This window comes from Onychomys torridus, chromosome 1 (genome assembly GCF_903995425.1).
Source record: "Onychomys torridus chromosome 1, mOncTor1.1, whole genome shotgun sequence".
Lineage (NCBI taxonomy): Eukaryota > Metazoa > Chordata > Mammalia > Rodentia > Cricetidae > Onychomys > Onychomys torridus.
Genome location: NC_050443.1, coordinates 178,858,741 through 178,884,734, shown reverse-complemented (window position 1 = coordinate 178,884,734; position 25,994 = coordinate 178,858,741). Strand labels below are relative to the sequence as shown.

At 40.6% G+C, this 25,994-nt stretch overlaps 1 protein-coding gene and 1 pseudogene across 1 annotated transcript in view; one reads left to right on the top strand and one right to left on the bottom strand.

Moving 5' to 3' along the window:
* The first annotated feature begins 1,593 nt into the window (after positions 1-1,593).
* Positions 1,594-25,994, top strand: part of Pdzd8 (PDZ domain containing 8) — a 67,244-nt gene continuing 42,843 nt past the window's right edge. The window contains exon 1 of the mRNA XM_036179371.1: positions 1,594-2,522. Coding sequence (XP_036035264.1) covers positions 1,639-2,522 — 884 coding nt within the window. The 5' untranslated portion in view covers positions 1,594-1,638. The remainder of the gene's footprint in view (positions 2,523-25,994) is intronic.
* LOC118573735 lies at positions 9,640-10,051 on the bottom strand (annotated as a pseudogene).

Below are 25,994 nucleotides of genomic sequence, written 5' to 3'. Positions count from 1 at the left end.
AGCAGGGGGTGACTATGAAAATGGAAGTTGTCTGAAACTTCTGGAAATGTCAGCTAGGTTGCTGACAGATGTTTGACACAGTCTAAAGAAGTTGTTGACAGCAAACATCTGTCTTATAGACGTGTTCCCATTTCAAAAGCCATTCTGGTCTCAGATCTGGCCACAAATAAGATGAGATCAAAATTGATTCCAAAGCTCTATGCCTGGCCCAGCTGGGCCAGAACTCTGCTTTAATTCTAGAATCACCCAGTCAAGACAATCCTTGGCCTAAATATGTTCAAGGGCTAGAAAGGATACCTGCACTGATGTCTCAGAGCCATCCTGAATCCTTGAGACTTTTAGTACTGGAGTACCTGACCACCCTAGGACTAAAAGGTTCACTACCTGGAAGGGTATGAGTATGATACAACAGTTGAGTTGTCGGAAAGCACCAGAGGAAAATTGTTGCCAGGGAACACAAAGACTTCCAGCTCTATTGGTTTGGTCCTGGTGCTACCCTGTGCACCTCTTTCCCCTGTCTCTGCATCTCCAATTCTCCTTTTTGGAGCATCAGGGACCTGGTCAGTTTCTTCCCCCCAACAACTCCAGCACTCGCCATGTTATTGTACCACGTAGAAACAAGGACTCAGGGCTCTGCGATGTGACCCCAACAACTTCTTTAGACTGTGTCAGTGTTGTCATCTGTGAAATGGGTGGGTGCGAAAAGAAACTGCTTCAGGGATGGGCTCAGTGAGTGGGGGGGGGGGGCGTGAACAACAGTTGGAAGGGAGTCACTAAGGCATCTTCCAATCTGCAGGAAAATTGTTTCAGACCACCTACTCCTCTCAGACCTCTTGTAAACGTCCTTCTCATTTAAAGCCGACTATCCCCTAAGGCGAGAAAGTTCCTTTCTTCCCGCGGCTCTTCTGGGTCCCTTCCCAGGGCCCACCCTCTGCGGACTCAGAGTCGCCGCTGGTCCGAGCGGACCAGCCTTGGCGGTCTCTGAAGCAGTCAGTCCTCCGGCCGGCTCGGGCTCTCTGCGGCGCTGCCCTGCAGGGGAGGTGGCGACACGCTGCGGGAGGAGGGACGGCCGCCGCAGCGGTAACCGGGCAGGGCCCAAGGCCAGCGCGGGGGATGGGCTCGGGATAACGGACGGCCGCGCCAGGCCCCGTCCGCGCCCGGCTCTCCACTTCTCCGGGTCACCCTCCGTTCTCTCCCGCGCTCCTGAGATGACCGACGCGCGGACTCTGCCGTGGCGGCACTCGTGCGGGCGGGCGGTGCAAGCGCGCCCGGACAGGCCGGGGAGGACCCGCGTCCGCGAGCGCCCGGACGCTCGCCGCCGGGGGCGCGCCCGCTCTGACGTTACGCGGCGCCCGCCCAATCAGCGCCGTCTCTGCGGGGAGGCGCCGTTCCCGCCCTCGCCCGCCGCCGCCGGTCGCCGCCGCTCGGGCCGCCCCCGGGGGAGCGTCTGAGGAGGCGCGGGGCCGCGGCGGGCTGAGGCGCCGCACCAGCAGCGCCGGGCTGCGGACGCGCGGGACGGGCGCGGGGAGCCGCTCCTCCCCGACCGATGTCCTCAAGATGGAGGCGGCGGGGGCGACGGCGTGAGGAGGGCGGCGCGGAGAGCGCGGGAGCAGGCCGGCGGGCGGCGGGGGCGGCGGGATGGGGCTGCTGCTCATGATCCTGGCGTCGGCCGTGCTGGGCTCGTTCCTCACGCTGCTCACACAGTTCCTGCTGCTCTACCGCAGACAGCCCGAGCCGCGGGCGGACGAGGCGGCCCGCGCGGGCGACGGCTTCCGCTACCTCAAGCCGGTGCTGGGCCTGTCCCTCAGGGAGTACCTCTATGGCGGCGGCGGCGGCGGCGGCGAGGAGCCCGCGGCCGCGTCCTCCGAGGCCGGCGCCAGCCCGGCCCCGGCCCCGGCCCCCGACAGCCCGGGCCCGCCGACGCGGGAGACCTGCTACTTCCTCAACGCCACCATCCTGTTCCTGTTCCGGGAGCTGCGGGACACCGCGCTGGCCCGCCGCTGGGTCACCAAGAAGATCAAGGTGGAGTTCGAGGAGCTGCTGCAGACCAAGACGGCCGGCCGCCTGCTGGAGGGGCTGAGCCTGCGCGACGTGTTCCTGGGCGACACGGTGCCCTTCATCAAGACCATCCGCCTGGTGCGGCCCGTGGCGGCCCCGGGCGCCGGCGAGCCCGACGGCCCCGACGGCGACGCGCCGCCCGCCACCTGCCCCGAGGAGCTGGCCTTCGAGGCGGAGGTGGAGTACAACGGCGGCTTCCACCTGGCCATCGACGTGGACCTGGTGTTCGGCAAGTCCGCCTACCTGTTCGTCAAGCTGTCGCGCGTGGTGGGGCGGCTGCGCTTCGTCCTCACCCGCGTGCCCTTCACCCACTGGTTCTTCTCCTTCGTGGAGGACCCGCTGATTGACTTCGAGGTGCGCTCCCAGTTCGAGGGGCGGCCCTTGCCGCAGCTCACCTCCATCATCGTCAACCAGCTCAAGAAGATCATCAAGCGCAAGCACACCCTGCCCAGTTACAAGATCAGGTGAGGAGGGGGAGGGAGGCGCCGCCGGGGGCGGAGGCCGGGGCTGGGCCGGCACGGCCCGGGCCGCAGTGCGCTCCCGCCCTGGACAGCATGAAGAAGACGTTTCCTGTGCTGCCGAAGACAGCAGTGGGGGCTGGGAGCCCCTGCCCGTGCCCCTGGCTGCTCAGTGCCTCTGATCCTCGGGCCTGCTGGCACTGTAGACAGACAGACGCACCTGTGTGCGGTTGCTGCACCCTGCGGGCAGCGGCTGGGTCCCTGCCTTTTGCAGCGTCTCCTGGACCAGGTGAAGTTGTTCCTGTGCTCGTCGCGGGCCTGAAGGGCGCGCTCACAGCCCAGGTCTGCTCTGTGGGGCACAGGCTTTAGTGCCCTGGCAGCTCTCGGTTGGGCAGAGGCAGGGGTTGTTGCAGAAGGGTGTGACTTAGAGTTGAGTCCTGCGCCTGGTGGTCTGTCTTCTCTGTGAATTTGGAGTAACTGCCATCTGCACCACAGACAGACCCAGACTCCACTTCTCAGGTGTCTGTTCCTCACCCAAGTCTTCTTGAGGATAGTGTTTTAAAGACAGTGGTTTTGAGTTTTTTAAAGTCCCTCTCTATCTGGTGACCTAGTTTTATGGGGATGCATTGTTTTGATAAATTAATGTATGAGTTTTCTTTTACTGACATGGAAGTGCAAGGGGAAATGGAAATTTGGAAATTTAGAGGCTTCTTCATATGTGGGCCTTGGAAGGCTTGAGTAGAAAGGCTCATGTCTCTTTTAAAACAATTTTTAAACTTCTCTTTCTATCCTCCTTAATTTTGTGTTCACCAAATTGAGCATTTTATATTTTGTTCTTCACTGTGAAACTATCAATCTAGCCCTTTAGTGGGAACTGAATGTCTCTGGACATTAGTTTTCTATCACAGTCTCAAGCCACATAATCCAGAAATAGTGCTGATTTGGGATGAATTTTTGATTTGCGAAGCTTGGACTTCACTAGTTACGTTCTGTTAAACTAATAGACCGATGACAGTCTAAGCTGTTGGTGACAACAGAGCGACTGTGTGAGGCACATGTCCCCGTGGATCTGCAGGCATGGTGAGCTGGTCATCACCCTGCAGGATCTCTAGTTCTGTAAAGTATGTGCAGTCTATGACACCTGCTTTAAGTGACCCTTACATTATGAGTTGTAGGTTTTAGCAGTGATGTGTCTATAACAGTGTGTTGCCAAGCAAGTCCTAAGAAAAAGCTGTAACAAATTTTGGTAATTCATCACAGTTCATCAGTGGATCAGAAACTGCTGCAGTGCATCACTCAATGTATAGATAATTTGGGGGCGTTACTATATCCTCCTTGCTCTTTTCAGTGCTTGAGAGTCAATACTGATCAGAAATAAAGACTGCCACCACCTTCATAAAGCGTAGAGTTTAGTGACAGTTGAATTATCCGCTTGATAACATTTAGACTACTGTAGGTTTGATAGAGGGTGGAAATTACTGGAAAGCTGCTTTTAGATTAGTGAAAGGAAAATGGAAATGTGAGGATGAAACATACCTGCCTGAAGAAGTGCTGACATGTCTCGTGTAGCTACTTCTCCAGAAGTGTGCTACACTGGTGATTCTTGTGGGGCTGATTTCATACAAGGGAATGATTGTAACACATCTAAGATGTGTCATCATTCACATCAAGAAATCGTAGCTAGTATTTATCCTGTTTTATTGTTGAAGGAGTGAAGCACAGAATAGTTAAATAACTGGCTTAAGTCACACAAGCTGTCGGGGTGAAACTCAGCTTGGATAAAGTGAGGCTTCCTTTTAATTTTTTGTAATGTAAAGGAATTTATCTCAACTTCATTTACTCTTTACATTTCTTGGACTGGGAATTAGCCACCAATAAATGCTTATTAGTTTAAATTTTTGCTTCCTGCTTGTAAAAATGTATAAATCATTCTGATTAAATGAAGAGAAATACACAAAAAAGTTTAGAATTAAAAATAACACTTTACACAGTTCAAACCTTTAACCCAAATCCAGAACTAAGTCCCATAAGTGCATCAGAATGACCCCATTTAATTATCTTGATCATTAGTAATGTAAAAAAAATGTAATGGCTCTCAAAGCAGATTTAGCAAATGGGAAAGGTTGTCTTCTTTGGGCACACAAAGTTTGGATTTTGATAACTGTTGTCACCACCACTCGTGGTGCTAGGGATGGAACCTGGAACCTAGAGCGTGCTAGGAAAGCATTCTGATACTGAGCTTCAACCTCAAGAGTTCCACATTATCTGCCACCACCCCCCCCCCCCCCCGCCTTTTCTTGTTCTTAAATGATTTTTTTCTAAAGTATGATATCATAACAGTAGGTTAGATATTTTTCTAAATTAACCTAGATCTCTGAGTAAAATGTAGCTATGAAATTTCCTACCTGACTTAAACTGGAAATTTTGAGAGGATCTTTTAAATTTATATTGTAAGGCTAAATCTTTGGGTGTTGCTCTGCACAGCATTTCTTTTTTAATCCCCCAAGATTGTGTTTATCCGTTTGAACATCTAATCTTCTTAGTAAGAGCTAAAATAGTGAAGAGAAGTATTTTGAGTATGGGTTCTTTGCTGCTTTAGTCATTATATAACAAGCATCTTGTTGGTAAACATTGTTTTTTCTAAACTTTTGTTTTCCTTTTTCATGTTGCTGAAATGAAGTAGACTTTTACAACTGCCAGTTCCCAGTGTTTGATGTAGAAATAGTCAAGCTTCCTAAAAACTCAGATGATGGATGCTAAAATTTTGCCCAACTAATGCAGTCAGTTTATAAAACACTAGATTTTTAAAAATGAATTGTAATATGCTGAAAATATATTCTCTATGGTATTGAAGTTAAGAGTCGTTTCTTAATTCAGCCCCCTCATTGTTTTAATCTTTTTTTCTTAAAATGTGTACTTTAAAATAGTGCATAAAGTAGAAATACTTTTGAAACTTTCAACTTCCAAATTCATCTTATCACTGTTCTCTGGTACATAGAGAGTCTGTCTTATAATCTGAGTTATAGTCCTGGGGTGGCAGAGCAGGGATGTCTAGGGTTTGGGAGTCACATATTTGAGATTCTTAATAATGCACTTGCTTTTAGAGTAGTAGTACTCAGTCTTCCTAATGCTAAAACCCTTCAGTACAGTTCTTCATGTTGTGGTGACCCCCCCCCAACCATAAAACTATTTTCATTGCTACTTCATAACTGTAATTTTGGTACTGTTATAAATGGTAATGTAAGCACCTGTGTTTTCCAATGGTTTTAGGCAACCCCTGTGAAAAGGTTATTTGATTCCCCTTAAAGGGGTCTTGACCAACAGGTTGAGAACCACTGTCTTAGCATGTTCTTGGCCTGTAGCTGGCACCAGTTGCTCACAGGAAGGGCTTTCAGTTTACAGGCACCTGTACTGATTTCCTAATGCTAAAAGATGGGAGATTTTTCATGAAGTCAGTTTCTGGCTTCTGATTTCCTTATCTGCATTCCTCATAACAACAGAAGCAAAAGGAACTGTAGTAGTAACTTTGGGGTGAAACTTGTATGTAAGCGTTGTCCTATACTTCATAGTCCCTACTTACCTGCCCAGACTGAGCTGGTTTGGACCCTTTCTGCAATGGTTGCTAGTGAGACTTAATGGAGGGTGATTGTTTTGCCCTTTTTAAACTACATTTTTGAAAGAACTGCCATTGAGCAATTTTACTTTTGTTAAAGAGTCTATAATGTTGAATTTTAAAAAGTCATTATGCCACAATTAAAAACCTTGAAAATTTTCCACTTGATTTGTTGAGTAGTAATAGTAAATAGTAGTGTCTGCCTTTTATTTGAATTTGGAAAACGTTTTGCTTGAGTGGATTTGGTCGGTAATTCAACAATTCTCAGCTACAAAAGAGGAAACAGATACTTAATTGGCATTACATTTGAGTTTATTGAATATGGAACACATGGGGAATCATTTATAGGTATAGAATATCTTTTGAACATGACTATTTTTGTTGTAACAGATTATTTTGTCCTATCTCTTTATTCCTGTAAACATCCTGAAATATATTTGTAGAAAATTTTCACATATCCTCAGTGACTAGAAAGCAAATGAAGACCACTATATTATCCCTGCTAAGGTTGAGGGACAGGGCTATAAAATCATTGTTTTAATGTAGACACCATTGATTTCTAAGAACTAAATTAGGCTTGGTCTGTAAAACCTCCTACATTATGATGTAGTTTATACATAATTTACCTTTTGGTCTAATGAGATGAAGAAGAAAAGCATTTATTCTTAATGTCAATTACATTAAAATTTCCCCCTAATTATCTGAAATAAAGATGACTTTAAGTAATCCATGCTCTCTTCAAAACTTCCAAGGTAAATTCACAGGAAACTGACAGAGCTGTTTAGAAAGTATATTGTACTTACTCTTTCAATACTTTTCTCTATGTATAAAGATAACTTTAAAAGGTTATTTTCCCTTTAAGGTGGCTACTAAAATTCCTCAGTAGTTGTGATAATCATTAGCTTTACTTACTAATATTACTAGGAAATGTAACTAAGCTTTGATACTTCATGATAATAGAAACAAGGGCATAGTGTGTTACTGAAGCTATCCTGAAGTAATGATGTAATATAATAGCCAATTTTCATCTGCTGTACTTTTTTTCTTGTATTATGACTCAGAGGAAATACGTTTTCATGTCTTTTGTAAATGGAATTTCAAGATCATTTTCTCAGAGATGAATCATGAAGTCATTTAAAAAAGTATTTATTTTTCAGTAAGTGCAAAACATACTGCATATACCTAGTTCTTGTTGGATATTGAGATGATAAAAATATTTATAAGGTATTCATGTTCTTATGCTGTTTGTTTTTCTAGCGCAAACAAATAATCAAGGTTCATAATAGCGGCGGCATTTGGATATATTGAAGACCTTCAGTTTGTGAGGAACAGGAAGAAGAGAGATCAATATCTTTGCTTAAGCAATCAGATGATTAGTTATTTTCTATATAGTATAGTATGTCTAGGGAAAAACTTTATATATAGGGTTCAGTACTATTCAGTTTCATCTATTCACTGGAGTTGTAGGCTGTTGCCTTCATGGATCAGAGAGTTCTATTATGTAAGCTACAAAGAGTAAAGTTCTCTGACTTAATGATAGTTTTATTTCTGGCACGTTGGATTTCTTCAAGATTCTGTTCTTATGGGAATGTATTGATAAGTCTGCTTTAGTAATCTGAGGATAAAAGTGTATGAGGAGGAAGTTAGGCTTTAATCAATAATATGTATTTGTATCCCAGAGAGCCACAGTTTATTCCTGAAATAAAGCATGTCATGTTTGAGGAGTGGCCTTATCAAACATTTAATATTGATATATAAGTATTACTAACAGTTCATTAGATGAGCTGGGCAGTAAAATATGTTTCTTAATCTGTCTGCCAGGCACTGCAGGCAGTCCAGACACTTGCTATTTCTCTCCCAAGTGAGAGAGGAAGGCATCTTCTTTTTACAGATGCAGAAACTCGGGTTTAGAAGCGATCAGTAACTTTCTCAGAATCCTAAATAAATAAATAGGAAAAACAAAAAAAAAAAACAAAAAATCAGGAATCCCAAAGTCCCACACTATATTTCTGTGGCAATAAAACAATCATTACACTAAGTTCAGAGGGCTGTGCCTGCTAGATTCTTCTAGGCCTGAAAGTTCCAATTTGTGTGTGTGTGTGTGTGTGTGTGTGTGTGCGCGCGCACGCGCGCGCACCAGCGCGCGCGCACGCGCCTGCTTAAATTTTAAAAGATGAGGAAACTATCTGCGCCTGAAAATCCTGAACTAGTCACTGCCTGACCTTCTTCAGGAGAGCTTTACCAGTCCCTGATCTTTACCCTCAAAAAACAAAGACTAAACTAACATTTTTTTTCTCAAAAATGCTTCTTAGCCTTTTTAAGGGTCTTTGGGGTTTTGTTTAATGGAAAGCTAATGGGGACTGTGGATAATTTCTGCAGAAAAATACAAAAACAAATTTTCACTTAATTTCATAAAATTAGTTTGTTCCATTGAAGCATATGTAGGGTTCTTAGACTTTGGACTGAAAAGTAAACACTGACAGGAGACAGTTTTGTTGCCATAAGTTAAACTAATAAAATAGCACATAGAAGATACTTCATAGTCTAGCTTAACATCTTAGAATGTACACAAGATTGTATGTAGTTGGAGTTTTCTCTAGCCACTCAGACCCAAGTAAACACACAGAGACTTATATTACTTATAAACTGTATGGCCATGGCAAGCTTCTTGCTATCTAGTTCTTATTTCTTAAATTAACCCATTTCTATTAATCTCTAAGTTGCCACATGGCCAGTACTTTTACAACTCGCTTCTCATGGCAGCATCTCCTGACTCAGCCTTCGTGTTCCCAGAATTCTCCTCTCTGCTTGTCCCACCTATACTATACTTACTGCCTGGGTACTGGCCAATCAGCATTTTATTTATCAACCAAATCAGAGCAGCACATTCACAGCATACAGAGCAATTGTGTGGCTCAGACTTTTCTAAGCAAACTTCTATATAACTCAGTGTTCTCTCTCTCCCTTTCCCTCTTTCCTCCCTTTCTTTCTCTTTTCCCTCTTGGTAAATTTCCCTATAGCTTGCTGAGGCATCAAATCCAAGTTTCTACCCTTCAACATCAAATCCAAGTTTCTACCCTTCAACACAAATAATGACACCATCAACTTCCTTCCACCCATCTCAATAGGTAAATGCTGAATTTTTTGACAGTATTTTGTCAGACTTTTACAGATACTCAAATAGTGTTGAGTAATTAAAAATATTTGTAAGTTAAAAATCTATTCCTGCTATCCCCAATATTATTTTGGAGTATACCTAAATGATCAAACACACAGACACCCAGTCATTTTGTACAAAGTAGATGCCTCTCAATTCTTTCTCTTTCTTTTTTGCTCCTTCCATCTTTTTAATAATAAAGTGTAATATTAATGTGACCCTGCAGATGCATTTATAAATAACATGGATATCCTTCCCAATAGTATGTATGGATGCAGCTCATTTATTCTTCACTCTTTTATTTATTTTTTTAACTTAGGCAGTCTTTAATGAAAGTTGTGCATGAGATTCCTCTACTCCTGCATCTTCTCAATTGTTTCTTCTTGTACTTATTGAGACTTGGCTTTTCTCTCCAGGATCTTTTTGCAGTCTTTGTTCAGCTTTAGCCTGGTGATAACCACCTTGCTGAAGTGGATGCCCACATGGACAGTTATACCATTAAATGCCTTTTCTTGCTGTACTTATTCAATATAGATGACATATTTCTTCCTGTATGCCAACTTGGACCACTTTGCCAGTCTGCTGGCCTTTGTAGCATCCTTGAACAACCTAACTCCATCATCCTTTCTAATGGACATAGATCAGACATTATACTCTGTCTTAGCTCTTTGGCAAGAGGGGAAGCCATGATCTTCCCCTGAATGTAAGAAGGTGACATTTGTGATTCTTGCTTTGGTCAGAAGTCACAAAGGAATTAAACTTCATTTTGGCGGCTGTGGATCCAATGATGGCCACAAAAAGCAAGAGAGCTTACTCTTCATTCTTGATCATTCTCTGTATTTCTGTGGGTTTCTTAACTAGAATATATGGTGTTTATTTAACTCCTCCCTTTTTTAGTTGTATGCACACGCACACACACGTACATTCATATACCTGTGCATGTACAGTCCAGAGTTTGGTGTTTGGCAGGGTTTCTGTGTAGTTTTGGAGCCTGACCTGGATCTCCCTCTGTAGACCAGGCTGGCCTCGAACTCACAGAGATCTGCCTGCCTCTGCCTCCTAAGCGCCTCCCGGCAATACCTTATTTTCTGAGATACGCTCTCTTACTGAACTTGGAGCTTGCAGATTTGGCTAGACTGTCTGGCCAGCTAGCCACAGAGGTCATCTGTCTCTTAGCCTTAGAATCTACCCTGGCCGCTCTTTAATATGTGGGTTTTAGGAAATGGAACTCATTTTCCCATGCTCGCAAGAGCACTCTACTGACTGAACAATCTCTCCAGTCCTAACTTGCTTTTTCCCCCTGAATGGTTAAAGATTATTGTTGACTGCTGGTTTATAAACAAATACCTTTGTATAGTCTCTACAGAGATGTGTGCCCCCTCTTGCGATATACATGAACACTGCTGTGTAGATATCAATCTAGTACAAGGACTTTGAAGTCTATCCTAGCCACATATTAGATACAGGCCCCTCCTTTCCACACACAATGAAAAACTAAGCACAAATGTTTTTGTAACCTTCTCTAACATTCAAAAAGCCTTGGCTTTTAATTTTACATTCTTAGAAAAGTCAATATTGATTAATTGTAGGTTATTTTTTCCTTAGCTGATAGAGAGTAACAATAAGATTTATTTTCATTAGTCTAGTTTGTAATTGCCAACTTTTGTGAAATCAGCAGAATGTTTTAGAACACATTTCTCTTTATTCTGTAGTCAGTACATTGGGCATCATGAATTCTTCATGTATTATAGGGAGAATGAAGCTGATTATATGGTGAGTGGGATATGGAAATAGCTGGGCTCTGATTTCCTTAGTAAAAGAACTAGAAACTTCTATCTCCCCAGCATAATTAGTTCTTGTTGTTATATATTTAAAAATGATGTGGTTACTGTCGTAAAAATAATTGAGGAAGCTTTATTGTTTTGCATTAAGTACTGTCTTAGTTACTTTCCTATTGCTACGATAAGACACCATATCCAAAGGCTTATTAGAGTCCGTGACCATCATGGCAGGGAGCATGGCATGAATAGCACTGAAGCAGTAGCTGAGACCTCACATCTCATGACACAGTCACAAGACTCAGAGCACATACTCCAACAAGGTCACACCTCCTAATCTTTCCCAAACAGTTCTACCAACTGGAAACCAAAGTATTCAAAAGATGAGCCCATGGAGGCCATTCTCATTCAAAGCACCACAAGTACTTAATGTGTTTACTTGGGTCATTGCTCAGATATGTACCAGTTAAACAGGCAATTGTGACAGGAATGATGTAGCTCCTAGAGTAAACTCTATAGCTACCTCTACAACCTACCATGTGTGACTGCAAATTTTTTGCTGGAAAGTTTTTTGTAGCAGTAGTAACTCCATGGCACATGTCTGTATTCCTAGCACTTGAGAAATGGAGGAAAATCATCCTTGGCTAATATAGTAAGCCTAGGCTACATGAGACCCTGTCTCAAAAAACAGGCAAACCAAGGTCTTAGGTAGCAGTAATGAGCTCATCATTTCTGTTTGATGGCTGAAAAAGAAAGATAGAGAGGAGAGGTGAGAGAGAGGTGGGGGTGGGGGATTGTATTATTAAGGACCAGGAGTCTACATCTTGAAAATGAACTTGTATTCTTGTTCTTAGACAAGTGTTGCAGGCAGACTATCTAGCAAATCATGCATGTGGTGTTTGTGTTATATGCAGTGTTTTGTTTGATTCACAAATGTGTTTCTTAAAGTCTGTCTGTCTCTCTGTGTGACACTGCCTCCCCCTCCCCCTCCCCCATGCATGCGTGCATGTGCATGTGTGTGTGTCTGCGTGCATGCGTGTGTGCCATGGTGGGTACAAGGAGGTCAGAGGACAACATCCAGACTATTGTCACCTTCCACTTGGTTTTGAGATACACTCTTTGTTTGCCAAGGCCTATAAGCTCCCAGTGATTCTCTTGTCTGCACCTCTCATCTCACCATAGGAACACTGGGATTATAGACAGATGCCACTGCGTCCAGCTTCACGTAAGTGCTAGGGTCCCAAACTTATGTCCTTAGCCTTGCCTAGCAAGTGTTTTACCCATTGAGCCATTGTAGCTGCCTGATGAAATGATTACCTAATTTGTTCTAGTATAATAAAACCTTGGGAGTCAGAAATTGAGCTGAAGACCCAAAAAATCCAAGGAAAGCAGAGATATTGGCTGACCCACTCTGGTTTACCCTCTCTCCATCTTATCTGGAACCTCCAACCCCAGAAATTTTCCCAACTCCTCCTGTCCTCTCTAGTCACCCTGCAAAGTTCTCCAAGACCTTTATGGCTAATCCCAGTTAGCCAATTCCTGACTCTGTCCTAGATTGAAGTTGCTTTATTGGCATCGTGAATTGGCTGTTTGGACAATTATTTCCCACAATAGTTTTTCATACTTATTAGGTACAATAACACTCAGTATGAAGGATGGTTATAGTTGCTGACTATATACAGTCTTACTACCTCAGTCATTTGGTAATATAAGTAACTCGGTCAGGTCTTTCTGTTCTCTGTAATTTGCTAGACTAAGGTATTCTCATATGGTTGTATGAAAATTATTTTTAGAATGCACTGAAAATCTTTTGTTCTCACTATTATTGAATATATGCTTTTTCTGTAAAAGTTAGCACTTCAGTATTTTGAAAGATTTGTTGTTGTTGTTGTTGTTGTTGATTTTTTCGAAGCATGGTTTCTGTGTGTAGCTTTGGCTGTCCTGGTACTTGGTAGATCAGGCAGCTGACCTTGAACTCAGAGATCCACCAGCTTCTACCTCCCAAGTACTGGGATTAAAAGTGTGTACCATAACTGGTTTAAGATTATTAATTCTTTTTTTGTTTTTCAAGGCAAGGTTTCTCTGTGTAACAGCTCTGGCTGTCCTTGAACTCACAGAGATCTGCCTGCTTCTGCTTCACAAGTGTTTGGAGTAAAGGCATGAACTACCACTGACTGGCCAAGATTATTAATTCTTAATGTCCAACTTTTTGTTTTTTAAGTAGACCATAGTAGCAGACTTTTGACATCGGATGAATTAAGTTAAATATTTGTAGTAAAATGGTTTCCTTTTGTTTACTGATAATGATATGATAAGCAGTATAAACCAAATTTAGTTCAGATTATTTTGAGATGAATAAAGAGAAAAATTTAGATGATCTTAATTTGTAATAAACTCTGAGAACAGTACATCTAAGTTATAGTCTTTTTAAAAAGTAAATTACTTAAAATATCTGAACACTGCTTTAAATATCTGAATAAACAAACAGCTGAGTAAATTACTCTAAACGTGAAATTTTTAATAACTTCAGAGTTAGGATTTCAACTCAATTCTGAGAGTCTTGGAAGTCAGTGATAATTCATTGAACCAGACTGTGATAATAATTGTTGGAGCTTAAGAAAAATCTGTGCTCAGGGTTGGGGATTTAGCTCAGTGGTAGAGCCCTGGGTTCGGTCCTCAGCTCCACAAAACAAAAACAAACAAACAAACAAAAAAACAAAAAAGGATTAAAGGCATGTATCACCACTGTCCAGTGTGGCCTTGAACTCACAGAGATCCAGATGGATCTCTGCCTCCAAGTGATAGGATTAAAGGTGTGTGCCACCACTGCCTGACCTCTATGTATAATCTAGTGGCTGGCTCTGTCCTCTGATCCTCAGGTAAGCTTTTTTGGGGTATACAATATATTGCCCACAGTTAAACATGCTCACTGAAGTGATTAAACCAGACTTTGAACCCTGTGCATTTGGAAGTAGTCTTTCCCTAGCCTCGTTGTTTCACCACCAGAGTCCAAGCTGTATTCATTTCCTGCCGAAGTTATTTACTGCACTAGCTTTATCACTCCTGACACTTTTAGTTCCTAATATGACAGCCAGAATAACCTTTAAAATGCAAATCTAATTGTCACAGGCCTTTTTATCCTGCTTCTTTTTCACTGTCTTCTGTTCAGCCCCTCACTCAGTGTGTCAGCTATGCAGGCTTTCTTTTTTCCCCCCGGAGCTAAGGACCGAACCCAGGGCCTTGTGCTTGCTAGGCAAGGCCTCTACCATTGAGCTAAATCCCTAACCCTTATACAGGCCTTCTTAAGAGAGGGTTTGACAAGATTTTCTATAAAAAGCTAGGTAGTAAATGTTATGGGTACTGTGATTTCCCCTAGTGCCTGCCTTATCTCCCCAACTCTGCTATGTATTAGTCACAGGCAATGTATAATGGATGGGTCTGACATGTATTGAAGTACTGTGCCTATTTTTTAACCACTTAAAAATGTAAAATCTATTGATAGCCCAAATAAAAAAGACAGTTGCCTGGATTTGGACCATAGCCTGCCACTTTCAGCCTAGATGTCTTAAAAGGACAGCTTCTTACTTGCCTGTCATCTGCCTTCTTGGCCCATATTGCTTCATGCTTTTTGAAACCAGCCTGTTTTGGTACTCTCAAAAGCATCCTCCTTAATGTCTGCTCATGATTCTAAATACAGTACACTGTCCTTGGGCTACATTCTTGTGATACTTGATTATACCACTGACTACTTGCCACTTTTAAATTTTATTTCTAACTCATAATACAAATGAGTACTTGAGTACTAGGGTTATATTTTGTACCTAATACACTTGAGTCTTTGCAAATAGATTAAATCTGATTATACTGATTATATACTAACTCATTTTCTCAAGTCCTGTGGTAACTAAGGATTATGCTTCATTCTGTCAGAAAGTCTTAACAGGAGTCTTTAATTGAAAAAAGGAGGCCAAATATGCTGTGTATATCATAAAAGGAACCATAGTGTACAATAAAACAAATACCATAGTACAAGGCTAGGTATTTAGAAAAAAATTAGTTCTTCTGCCAGAATGTTCCTGGAAGAGCTTAAGGGTTGATTATGTGTCTGTTGTGACCATTGACTCTGCCTTTGTTCACAGTCCTGCTGTGCCTAAGCTGCTCCTCACTTAAAAGCCTTGCTAAGGAATCAAAGGCTGTGTTAGGCATTGAGAAAGAATAGGTAGGCATTAATACAGGCCATGTTGAATTGAAATAAATGATACAAAGAAAAGTACTTAAAATTTGTGGAGTATTTGTAACCCTCTGTATTTTAATAAGGAACTGCTTGCTGAATCTCTGAAAGAATGTAGAAGAAACCAGTAGACTTATTCAGGGAAGACTGAGGGAACTGGGGTTTATAATGATGGACAGGGGCCACTGTGTCCCAAACTTTTCACTGTAAATGTTTTTATAGTTCATTTTTGTGACTGTCACTTATTACAAATTAGATTGGAATTTTTAGAGTACAGAATTGAGTTAAAAGGGAAAAGTAGGGAAAATGGTTTATCAGTGTTCTTCTGTTATCCATATTATGCTTGGAATAGTACTTTTAAGTAGGTATCAGTTTCATGTAGATGTAACCGTCTTGTTAAATAAGAAACACAGAACAATTGCAGAGTTAAAAGCCACGAGGTCAGAGTGAGAGCTGAAAACCTTACCCTTCACTGCTGATCTGTGCTCTTAAGGGTTCTCTTAAAAGTAACTCAGCCTCTGGCCCTAAAATAGTAGGATTAGCAAGCAGATAAGGAATTTGTGTTCTGTTTCTATAATTAGTATTGATTTCTTGGTTTAGTTTATTCTAGGACAAATCATGCTGCTTATTGTTTTTGAGACCAAATAAAATGAAAATCTAGTTTTTAAAGTTGAGAGAATGAACTACATGAATATATGATTTAGCAATTGCTTCTCTGTTTTGTAGTTTGCATCTTCTCTTAGAATAGACTTCAGGTAGATTTCTCAAAGTGCAGACAGGAGGTTGTTAATCTTACAAGTATTGTTTAATTAGTTCCAGCTTGAATGAGTGATTATTATAAACAGACATGGAGATACATGCAATATTAAAACCAGTTATACTTCAGAAAATATTTTGCTTTTACTTGAGAGAGAACAGTTAAAAGGCTGGGCGCTTGGCTGGACAGTGGTAGTGTAGTACCTTTAGTCCCAAGACTTTGGAGGTAGAGACAGGTAGATCTGAGTTCAAGGTCAGTCTGCTCTATAGAGTGAGTTCCAGGACAGCCAGAGATCAGCCAGAGATACACAGAGAAACTTTTTCTATTTAAAAAAGGAGGAGGAGGAGGAGGAAGGAGAAGAAGAGGAGGAGGAGGAGGAGGAGGAGGAGGAGGAGGAGGAGGAGGAGGAGGAGGAGGAGGAGGAGGGAGAAGGAAGGAGAAGAGGAGGAGGAGGAGGAGGAGGAGGAGGAGGAGGAGAAGAAGACTACTGGACAGTTATAACCTTAGGGTATAATCTTCTCCTCATTGCTCTGTTCATATCTCTCTGCCTTCCTATCTGGAGTGTAGCTTGTTTTCTGTCTGATGTGCCTAGACTAAACTTTCATACTCATACTTTATTGTCCCTGTCTTTTCCACAGTTGGGAGGTGATAATTTTCCCTTAGGTTGTTTTCTCTCTCCATTCCACAAGAGTTTAGTTTATTCAATAAAATTTAAATACTGCCTTGCCAAGGATACTGTGCAGTCCAGAAATAATTTGTGATAAAGGGAATAAATCAAAACAGTACTTTTTAGAAGTTCTTTTTTTTTTTTTTTTTTTAATCTAGTAGTGAGAAACGTTGTAATTAGTAAAGTACCTCTCTAGTGCAAGCATGAGGACTTCAGTTGGGATCCCCAGCACCCATGTAAAAGCTTAGTATGTATGGTATCAAGTACCTGTAATCCCAGCTCTTGGTCATAGACTGTGTGGACAGGACAGAGAAAAGGTGGATCCTTGTAGCTGGAGAGTTTCTCTCCAGCTCCCGCCAAGCCCCACAGTCCCATAGCCCATGTATAAAGTAAATACACAGAGACTTACATTGTTTACAAATTGTGTGGCCATGAATTCTTGTTATCTAGTTCTTCTATCTTAAATTAACCCATTTCTATTAGTCTATAAGTTGCTACGTGGCTCGTGGCTTACTGGTATCTTAACATCTTCTCATGGTGGTGGCTGGTAGTGTCTCTCTGCCTCAGCCTTCCACTTCCCAGAATTCTCTTCTCTGCTTGTCCTACCTATACTTCCTGCCTGGCTACTGGCCAATCAGTGTTTTATTTATTAACCAATCAGAGCAATACATTTGACGTACAGAACATCCCACAGCACTTCTCTTTTTCTGTTTTTCAAAAAGGAAGGTTTTTAACTTTTACATAGTAAAATTACAGATAACAAAACAATTATTAAGCAAGAATTACAGTTACAATATCTAGTCTATTTATAATAACTAGTCTATTTGTATTGGGCAAAATTAAAGAAGAAATCTATCTTATATTTGTGATTTTAAAGTTTTATATCTAACTTATTTCTTATCATAACTAAGGAAAATACCTGAGAAATGGGAGAAGGATGTAAGCAACTTTTGGGAGTCTTGTATGGTACACAGAGACAGCTGGCAGCCTAGACAGTCACCTAATGTTTTTTTTGTAAAGTTGGGGCATCTATCTTTAGCCCACAGGCCTAGAGTCTCTCAGTCACTTTTTTCAGTGTCCTGTAGAATGTCTGGCAGTTTCCTCTGCAAAGCAGGAACCTGAAGGGATATTTTGCTAAGCAAAGTTCAGTGGTCACCTTTCTATGGGTCCTGCATGTCCAGTTGATCAAGCAGTCCAGGCAAGAATAGTTCCTTGTCCAAATGGCTATTTTTGTCAAGAAGATAAACTCCATATGGAGTGTCTTCGATGCCCATCCTCCTCTCTGAAATAAGTCAGTACTGCCAGGAGCAGACATGTCTCATTGTCTATAAAGTCTAAATTTTTAAAACATTTTAAATGCCATATTTTGCAGGTCTTTGAAGTATTTGAGGACTATCTTTCTATCTGAAACATATCTGTGTATACCTAGAAAACTTAACTAACATGGCTACAAGTATGATTATTATAGATGACTAATTATTAAACTATTTTTAATTATCCATTACAATTTTAAATGAGCTGTACAAACTTAATACCTTAAACAAGAATAGAAATATACATACAGTATAACAAAATTAAGTTTAAACTTGTATCAATAAACTAAAATCTATACCAATGTAAAAAAAACATTTTAAACAAGTTGTTCTTTAAAAGCAGGTTAATTAATTTACCCTTTTATCTTATTATATCTAAACTATCTCCTTATTTTTTAGAAAGAGATTGTATTTTTAATCAACCTGATTTAAATAAAAATATTGGTTTTTCTCTGTCCCACATCAGAGGGCTCTTTTGATATGGGACAAAAGAATCTCTCAACCTTTTTTTTTTTTTTTTTTTTTAAGCAATATATTTGGGTTTAGAGAAGGAGTGAGCCAGTTTTATCTCCAAAGCCAGCTTGGTATATTTGGGAATTTGGGTGTAGCTTTTTTTACTACTTTCTCTTGGAGGGGGGCACTGTATCTCATGGAGACACAGAAAATTTTAGGATTATAGAGTAGTCCATGAGGGTGTATCATCTGAGCCAGTTGCCTTGAAACTGTTCTGGATGTTGTATCGTCTGGGCCATGGTGTCAATGGAGACCTTTCAGGGGGTCTTGGTTGGTCAAACCTGATGTATCTTAATCTGGTACAAATCTATAGCCTCTTGTTTTTTGTGGAAACAAAAGCAGAGCCTCCTTTTTAACGCAACATATCCATAGATCTAAATTTTGAAGTTAATTTATCTTTAAAATATACATATTGGTTTAACTCCGCTGTCTTTCAAATTTAATGTCTCTCTGTAGTTAAAGATCCCAAAGACAACACAATCCAGATTCTCTGTGTGATATCCATCTTTACATGGCTTATTTTTATATTACCTTTATTGTCTCTTTAAAGACTCTATTTTTAAGAACTATTTTTTATATAACTGTATATATTCCCTTTTTTCCTCTTTTAAGCTTACATACATTTTACACACATTGTAAAGCATTTAAAGTCTTGTTTTATCTGAATCTGTCTTATTGTGTAACTATTGCTTTAAACTTCAGCATTTGTAAGACCAAAATGTCTGCTGTGGCTGGTGGCTCTGCCCACCTCAGCTTCCCAACATGGTGGTAGTACTTTTATCACCAGCTCTGGGAGCCATTAACTCTTAGCAACAGTGGTTCTATGTTTTTATCAAAGCAGTGTGTAGCCCAGAAACCTCTTTTTTTTTTTTTTGTACTAGCAAAGGCTAAGTCCACCACGCACTGTAATGTGCTACTTGCAGACCCCTCATATCTGCCATACTGTTGGTCAAACACACACGCCAGGAACCCGCCAACTTGAGAGAGACAACTAGCAAGCTGTTTTTAGCTCCATTTTGAGTTGCTTATTAAATATTCTCAGGTTTAAGGTGGAAACTCAAGCTGTTGGGTGCCATTTGTAGCTAGAGTTTTTTCTTTGTAGTTAGAGTTTTTCTGCCTGGCCCACAGTCAGGACAAATCTCTCTTACCCGCCAGTCCCATAGCCGCTCAGACCCAACCAGGTAAACACACAGACACTTATATTATTTAAACTTGTTTGGCCTAATGGCTCAGGCTTCTCGCTATCTACTTCTTCTATCTTAAATTAACCCATTTCTGTTAATCTATGCTTTGCCACATGGTTTGTGGCTTACCAGTACCTTGCTTGTCATGACAGCAGCTGGCAGTGTCTCTCTGCCTCAGCCTTCCACTTCACAGAATTCTCTTCTCTGCTTATCCCGCCTATACTTCCTGCCTGGCTACTGACCAATCAGTGTTTTATTTATTAACCACCAGAGCAACACATTGGACATACAGAACATCCCACAGCAGATCCTTAGAGCTCATTGGGTAATGCTGAATCGAGTTCCAGATCAAGTGAGAGACTCTGTTTCAAAAGATAAGGTGGAGGGGCTGGAGAGATGATGGCTCAGCAGTTAAGATCACTTGCGGTTTTTTTCAGAGGACCTGAGTTTGATTTTCTGCACCCACATGGCAGCTTGCAACCAATTGTAACTCTAGTTCCAGGGGATGTAATGCCCTCTTCTGGCCTCTGCAGGCACAAGGCATGCACATGATGCATAGACATACATGCAGACAAAATACCCATACACATAAAATAAAATGAAAAGATTTAAAAAAAAAAAAAAAGATAAGGTGGAATGTGATAGAGGAAGACAACTAACATTGACCTTTGGCTTCCACAATCATGTTAGGTATACAATACCTAACGCAAATGGTAACACACACACACACACACACACACACACACACGAGTTAACTCTTTTCAAAATGTAGTTGAGGTACTCTTTTGGCTCTCCTAGATCTTTATGAAGATGCCCTACCAAGTCAAAACTGTACTTATAGTAATTTGCTTTTCCCATTTAGTCCATTACAATGGAGTTTTCCAGAAGTCAGATGATATGACATCATTACCCTGACAGCTAATGGAATGCAAACTTAATTTCTCATGGGAATATTAATGGATATCACCCCCCCATAAACAACAGCTCTTTGGGGTCCTCAGTAATTGAAAAACATATGAGAATCATAAGAACAGTGTTTGCAAACCACTAGTTTAACCTAATGTTTATTTTCACTGTATAAAAAGGAACTACTGTTCCTGTTTGCTCCTTTCTTAGTCACCTTTGATGAATGTTGATTATAGACATTATTTCCAATTACTGTTTAGTACTGATATGTGGTGGTATTGTGTTCCCCAAAATATTGTGCACCCTAATAAACTTATCTGGGGTCAAAGAACTAGATACAGAGGCTAGAAAATGGTGGTACTCACACCTTTAATCCTAGCATTCCAGAGGCAGAAATCTGTCTGGATCTCTGTGAGTTCAAGGTCACACTGGAAACAGCCAAGCATGGTTACTCACGCCTTTAATCCCAGTAAGTGAGCCTTTAATCCCAGAAAGCTGAAAGGTGTATAAGACATGAGGACTAGGAACTAGGGCCTGGTTAAGCTTTTAGGCTTTTGAATAACAGTTCAGCTGAGATTCATTTTGGATGAGGACTCAGAGGCTTCCAGTCTGAGGAAACAGGATCAGCTGAGGAACTGGTGAGGTGAGGTAGTTGTGGCTTGTTCTGCTTCTCTGATCTTCCAGCACTCACCCCAATACCTGGCTCCAGGTTTGTTTTTATTAATAAGAACTTTTTTTTTTTTTTTTTTGGTTCTTGGAGACAGGGTTTCTCTGTGTAGCTTTGTGCCTTTCCTGGATCTCACTCTATAGACCAGGCTGGCCTCGAACTCACAGAGTTCTGCCTGCCTCTGCCTCCCGAGTGCTGGGATTAAAGGCGTGCACCACCACTGACGGGCAAGAACTTTTAAGATTCATGCTACACTGATAGTTCCTGTTGATGGTGCAAGACATATAGGAATGGGTAGATCTGCTGCAGTTTTGATGGTGCCATTTGTTGGGTAATGGCAAACAAGACATTTGAGTGTCTCATTTTTTTAGACTCCACTTACAGAAAATAAGGCTTATTAAGTTCCATATATTGTTATGAGTTGTGAGAATCAAGGATACATGTGAAAATACAGTGTGATTTACAGAAGTGCTAGGAATGTATCTAATGATACTTTTGAATTCTCTTATTCAAAGATATGTGCTGGAGGGACATGGTCTAGAGGAATAGGAGTGTAGATTTGCCAACTATTTTGCTTTGTGAAAGCTGAAAAATTTAGACCAGAAATTTTATTAGGGATACATATGTACAGGGCTCCCTGTATGGAAGTCAGAGGACTACCTGTGGGAGTTCTGCTGTGTGGGTCCCAGAGTTTGAGCTTGGCTTGTCAAGCTTAGCAGCAAGTGCCTTTATCTGGTAAGCCATTTTACCAGCTCTAGATTGATTGATTGATTTATTGCTTTTTGTTTTAGTGGCTGGGAATGGAACCCAGAGCCTTGCCCATGCTAGGTAAGCAGTGACCACTGAGCTCTATTCCTAAGACTTGACACAATCTTGATTATATTTATGTAGAATTAAGAGTTTGAAGGTAACTAGGTAGAGAACACAAGGATGATTAGTGACGGAAGGACTTGTAACAGTATTTGTGACTCTTGTTCTTAGTATCATAACTATTTAGGAATGCTTTTTTACTCTGGTTGTAAACCCAGCCACATGACCTCCTCGTCACTGCCTGTCTGTACAGACCTCCAGGTCTTCTATGGTTGGTATTGAGATTAAAGGCATGTGTCGACATGCAGGCTGTGTCCTTGAACACACAGAGATCTGCCTAGCTCTGCCTCCCAAGTGCTGGGATTAAAGGCATGTGCTACCACCACCCAGCTTCTGCTCTGGCTTGCTCTGACCCCAAGACAACTTTATTAACATCACATTTCAATACAAATAAAATATCACTATAGTTTCGTGTTTGGAATGAGTATACCATCAAAATAACTTTCTATGCATTGTTTCTTGTAAATACAAACATAAAAGTTAGCTTTATGATAAATGTTCATTTTAATTAAGGATTAATTAAAATGTGTTTTTTATATAAAGCAGAAAATAAGGTGTTATTCTCAACTCAGCCTAGCATTTTTGGCTTCATATTGAAGCCTAACTATTCTTTCTGTATTGTATCACGTAGGAGTCTCTAGAAGAGCAGAACAGATAGTATAAATATATATTAGAAATGGAGTTTAAATGTTAAAAGATTGGCATACACAATAGAAACTAGTTAGTTCAACAATGGCTGGCTGTATGCTAGAGATTCTGATTTGGGTGGCTTCTCAGTCTGTGAGACTAGATGGCACTGAAGACCAGAAGACCTGGAGAGCCACTGGTATTCAGTCTATGTTAGATTAAAGAAGCTGGCTTCTGATGTCAGCAAAGGATGATAGCAATAGGGTAGATATTCTCACCAGTAGGGAGTAAAGGCAGGCAGGAAACCACAGTGTTATTTTTCACCTGGATCTCTTTACATAAGAGCTGCTATGGGAAGATGTTCCTTACCCTGAAGGGAGGATCTTCCCCACTCAGTCTTCCAGGAAATAACTTTATAGACCCACACAGAAGGGTGCATCTTAGTTGATCCCACATTCAATTAAGTTGGCAGCCAAGATTAATTATCATATGTGTTCTATTATTTTTTAAAGATTTATTTATTTATTTTTATTTTATGTTTGTGAGGATTTTGGCTGCATGTATGTAAGTGAACTGTGTGTGTGTCTAGTGCTGGCAGAAGCCACAAGAAGGTTCTGGATCCACTGGAACTGTAGTTATGGACAGTAAGCTGCCGGGTGGGTTCTGGGAACTGCGGTTTCTCTTAACCACAGGAGCCATCTCTCTGTGCACCTCCCATTCTTATTAAAGCTTATATTGTTCCTTAGTATATGATTCTTTTTACTTAATATAAAAATAGAATTTCCCATTCAGATAGGGTTTATGTGATTCATACTAAAGAATTTCTCATAATGTTTTAATTATCTTGTTTTGAATATAAAAATCATAGTTTATTATCATCTCTGAAACAGAAAATGACAGCAGAAGGGACAAAAAGGAAAGAACAATAAAAGTGCATCTTTGTAGAAAGCCCAGAAAATACTTATAATTTTACGTTTTGGAGATGACGTAAAGGCCTAACACCTTTTGAGATAATTTTCGCCATAATGACTTAGTGATATGAAAAAGTTTGTAATGAATAGAATATTCAAAAAATTTTTCAAATGCAAGACAATTAAAAGTGTTTTTGTAGCCATTTGAACATAAGTAGGTAAAGTTTTGAATTGTCTTGCTGTGATGAGCTGAAGTTTGCTAGGGTTTTAGTACTTAAACATACACACACACACACACACACACACACACACACACACACCAATAAATAATTAAAATAAATACTTTAAAAAAGAATTCCAGTAAATTTCTTCCAAATATATGAAATGGAATATGATACTCATTATCTATGGTCAACCATGATTATTGTGAGGACTTTATTTTTTAAACTGTTCATTTTGAAATAGTGAAAAAGTTGTGTGAATAATTCTTAAACATTTTTAGCTATTTGTTTTGAAGTAATTTTAGACTTAAAAGCATGCATGAAGGGTTTTTTTTTTTTTGTCAAACTAGTATGTTAAACGATTTTGAGAATGTATTTTCTCAATGAAATAAATTTTTAAGGATATATTTATTTTTTATGTGTATGAGTGGTTTGCTTGTATGTACACCATGTGTATGTCTGGTACCTGCTGAAGTCAGAAGAGGGCATCTGATCCTGTTGGGACTGGAGTTAGTAATGGTTGTAACACTCAAGTGTAGTTAAGAAGGTAAGTTACTAAGGCCAGAGAGATGGCTCAGAGGTTAAGAGCACTGCTGTTCTTCCAGAGGTCCTGAGTTCAATTCCCAGCAAACACATGGTGGTTCACAACCATCTATTATGAAATCTGGTGCCCTCTTCTGGCAAGCAGGCATACATGCAGACAGAACACTGTATATGAAATAAATAAATCTTTAGGGGGGAGAGAAAAAAGAAGGTAAATTACCTAAAAAAAGCTATGTAGAGATCAATTTCCCCACTACAAATGAAACTTAATGAATTTCTTAGTTTACTTTTTTAAAATTTTATTTTAACTGACAAAGTGTGTTTATCTTATATAACATACTTTAAAATATGCATACATTATAGAGCTACTATATCAAGGTAGTCATTTTCCTAAGGTTCACATATTTTCTGATAAATTACACATGTTGAAGAGAAAATGATTCTGGCCCTACATTCTAAGAGGGATTTTTCATATTGTTATATGAAAGATACTGGGTGATGTAATAGATACATTGAAGGGCTGATTTTATCAACCAGTTACATTTTGCAAAGCAAATTAAGAACATGATCAGTAAAGTTTTTGTTGTGAGGGTCCTGTACTCCAAAGTAATCCATTCAGGCTAGTCTGTTCTCGTTTTAGGTGGATGGTGCTGATTCAGGTCAGATCTTCACTGAGTTACATTTGTTCTGTTCTAAGGCCTGTGTTCTCTCAGCAGCTTTTAGGATGTTGTTTTGTTTATTGGGTTCTAAAAATACATCTTTAAAAGTTTGTTGTTTTCGATGTTAAGTATAATACATATACAGAAATCCACAGGCATTGACATTCTCTCTTTCCAAGTCACCTCCCTTACCCCCATTTATTTCTTATTATTATAATCGCAAGACTTATAGTTTTTCTCAGCAGTTATAATTCTTTACTGTCTGTATTAGTTCCTGAGAACCAAAACAATCTCTTCCTTCCCTAAGTTGCTTTGGTCAGACATTCTATCACAGCAACAAGAAAAATAACTAATACAGACAGTAAAGAATTATAATTGCTGAGAAAAACTATGTTTGAGGGTCCAGTCCATCATGGTGAGGAAAGCATGCCTGTGGCAGGAGTGTGAAGTTACTGATCACATTGAATCAGCAGGTAGAAAGCAGAGATGAATGATATTTGTCAGCTTTCCTTCTCCTTTGGCCAGGACCCTTGGCCTGTTGATTGGTGCTGCCCATATTTAGGGTGGGTTTTCCTTTATCAATTAACCTAACCTAGGAACTCCCTCATAGTCATGGCCATAGTTTCTTTCCATGGTGATTCTAAAAACCTGTCAAATCTAACAATCAAGATTAATAATCTCAGATCTACTTTTTGTCAACTTGACATTCAAGCACAATACTTTTAAGCTATAATCTTCCACCTCTGATCTCCATCTCACAAGGCAAAGTGTATTCAGTCCAACTTCAGAAGTCCCCCCTAGTCTTTAATTTTAATCCAACACCGTCTAGATGTCCAAAGTTGAGTGATAGTTATGTAAGCA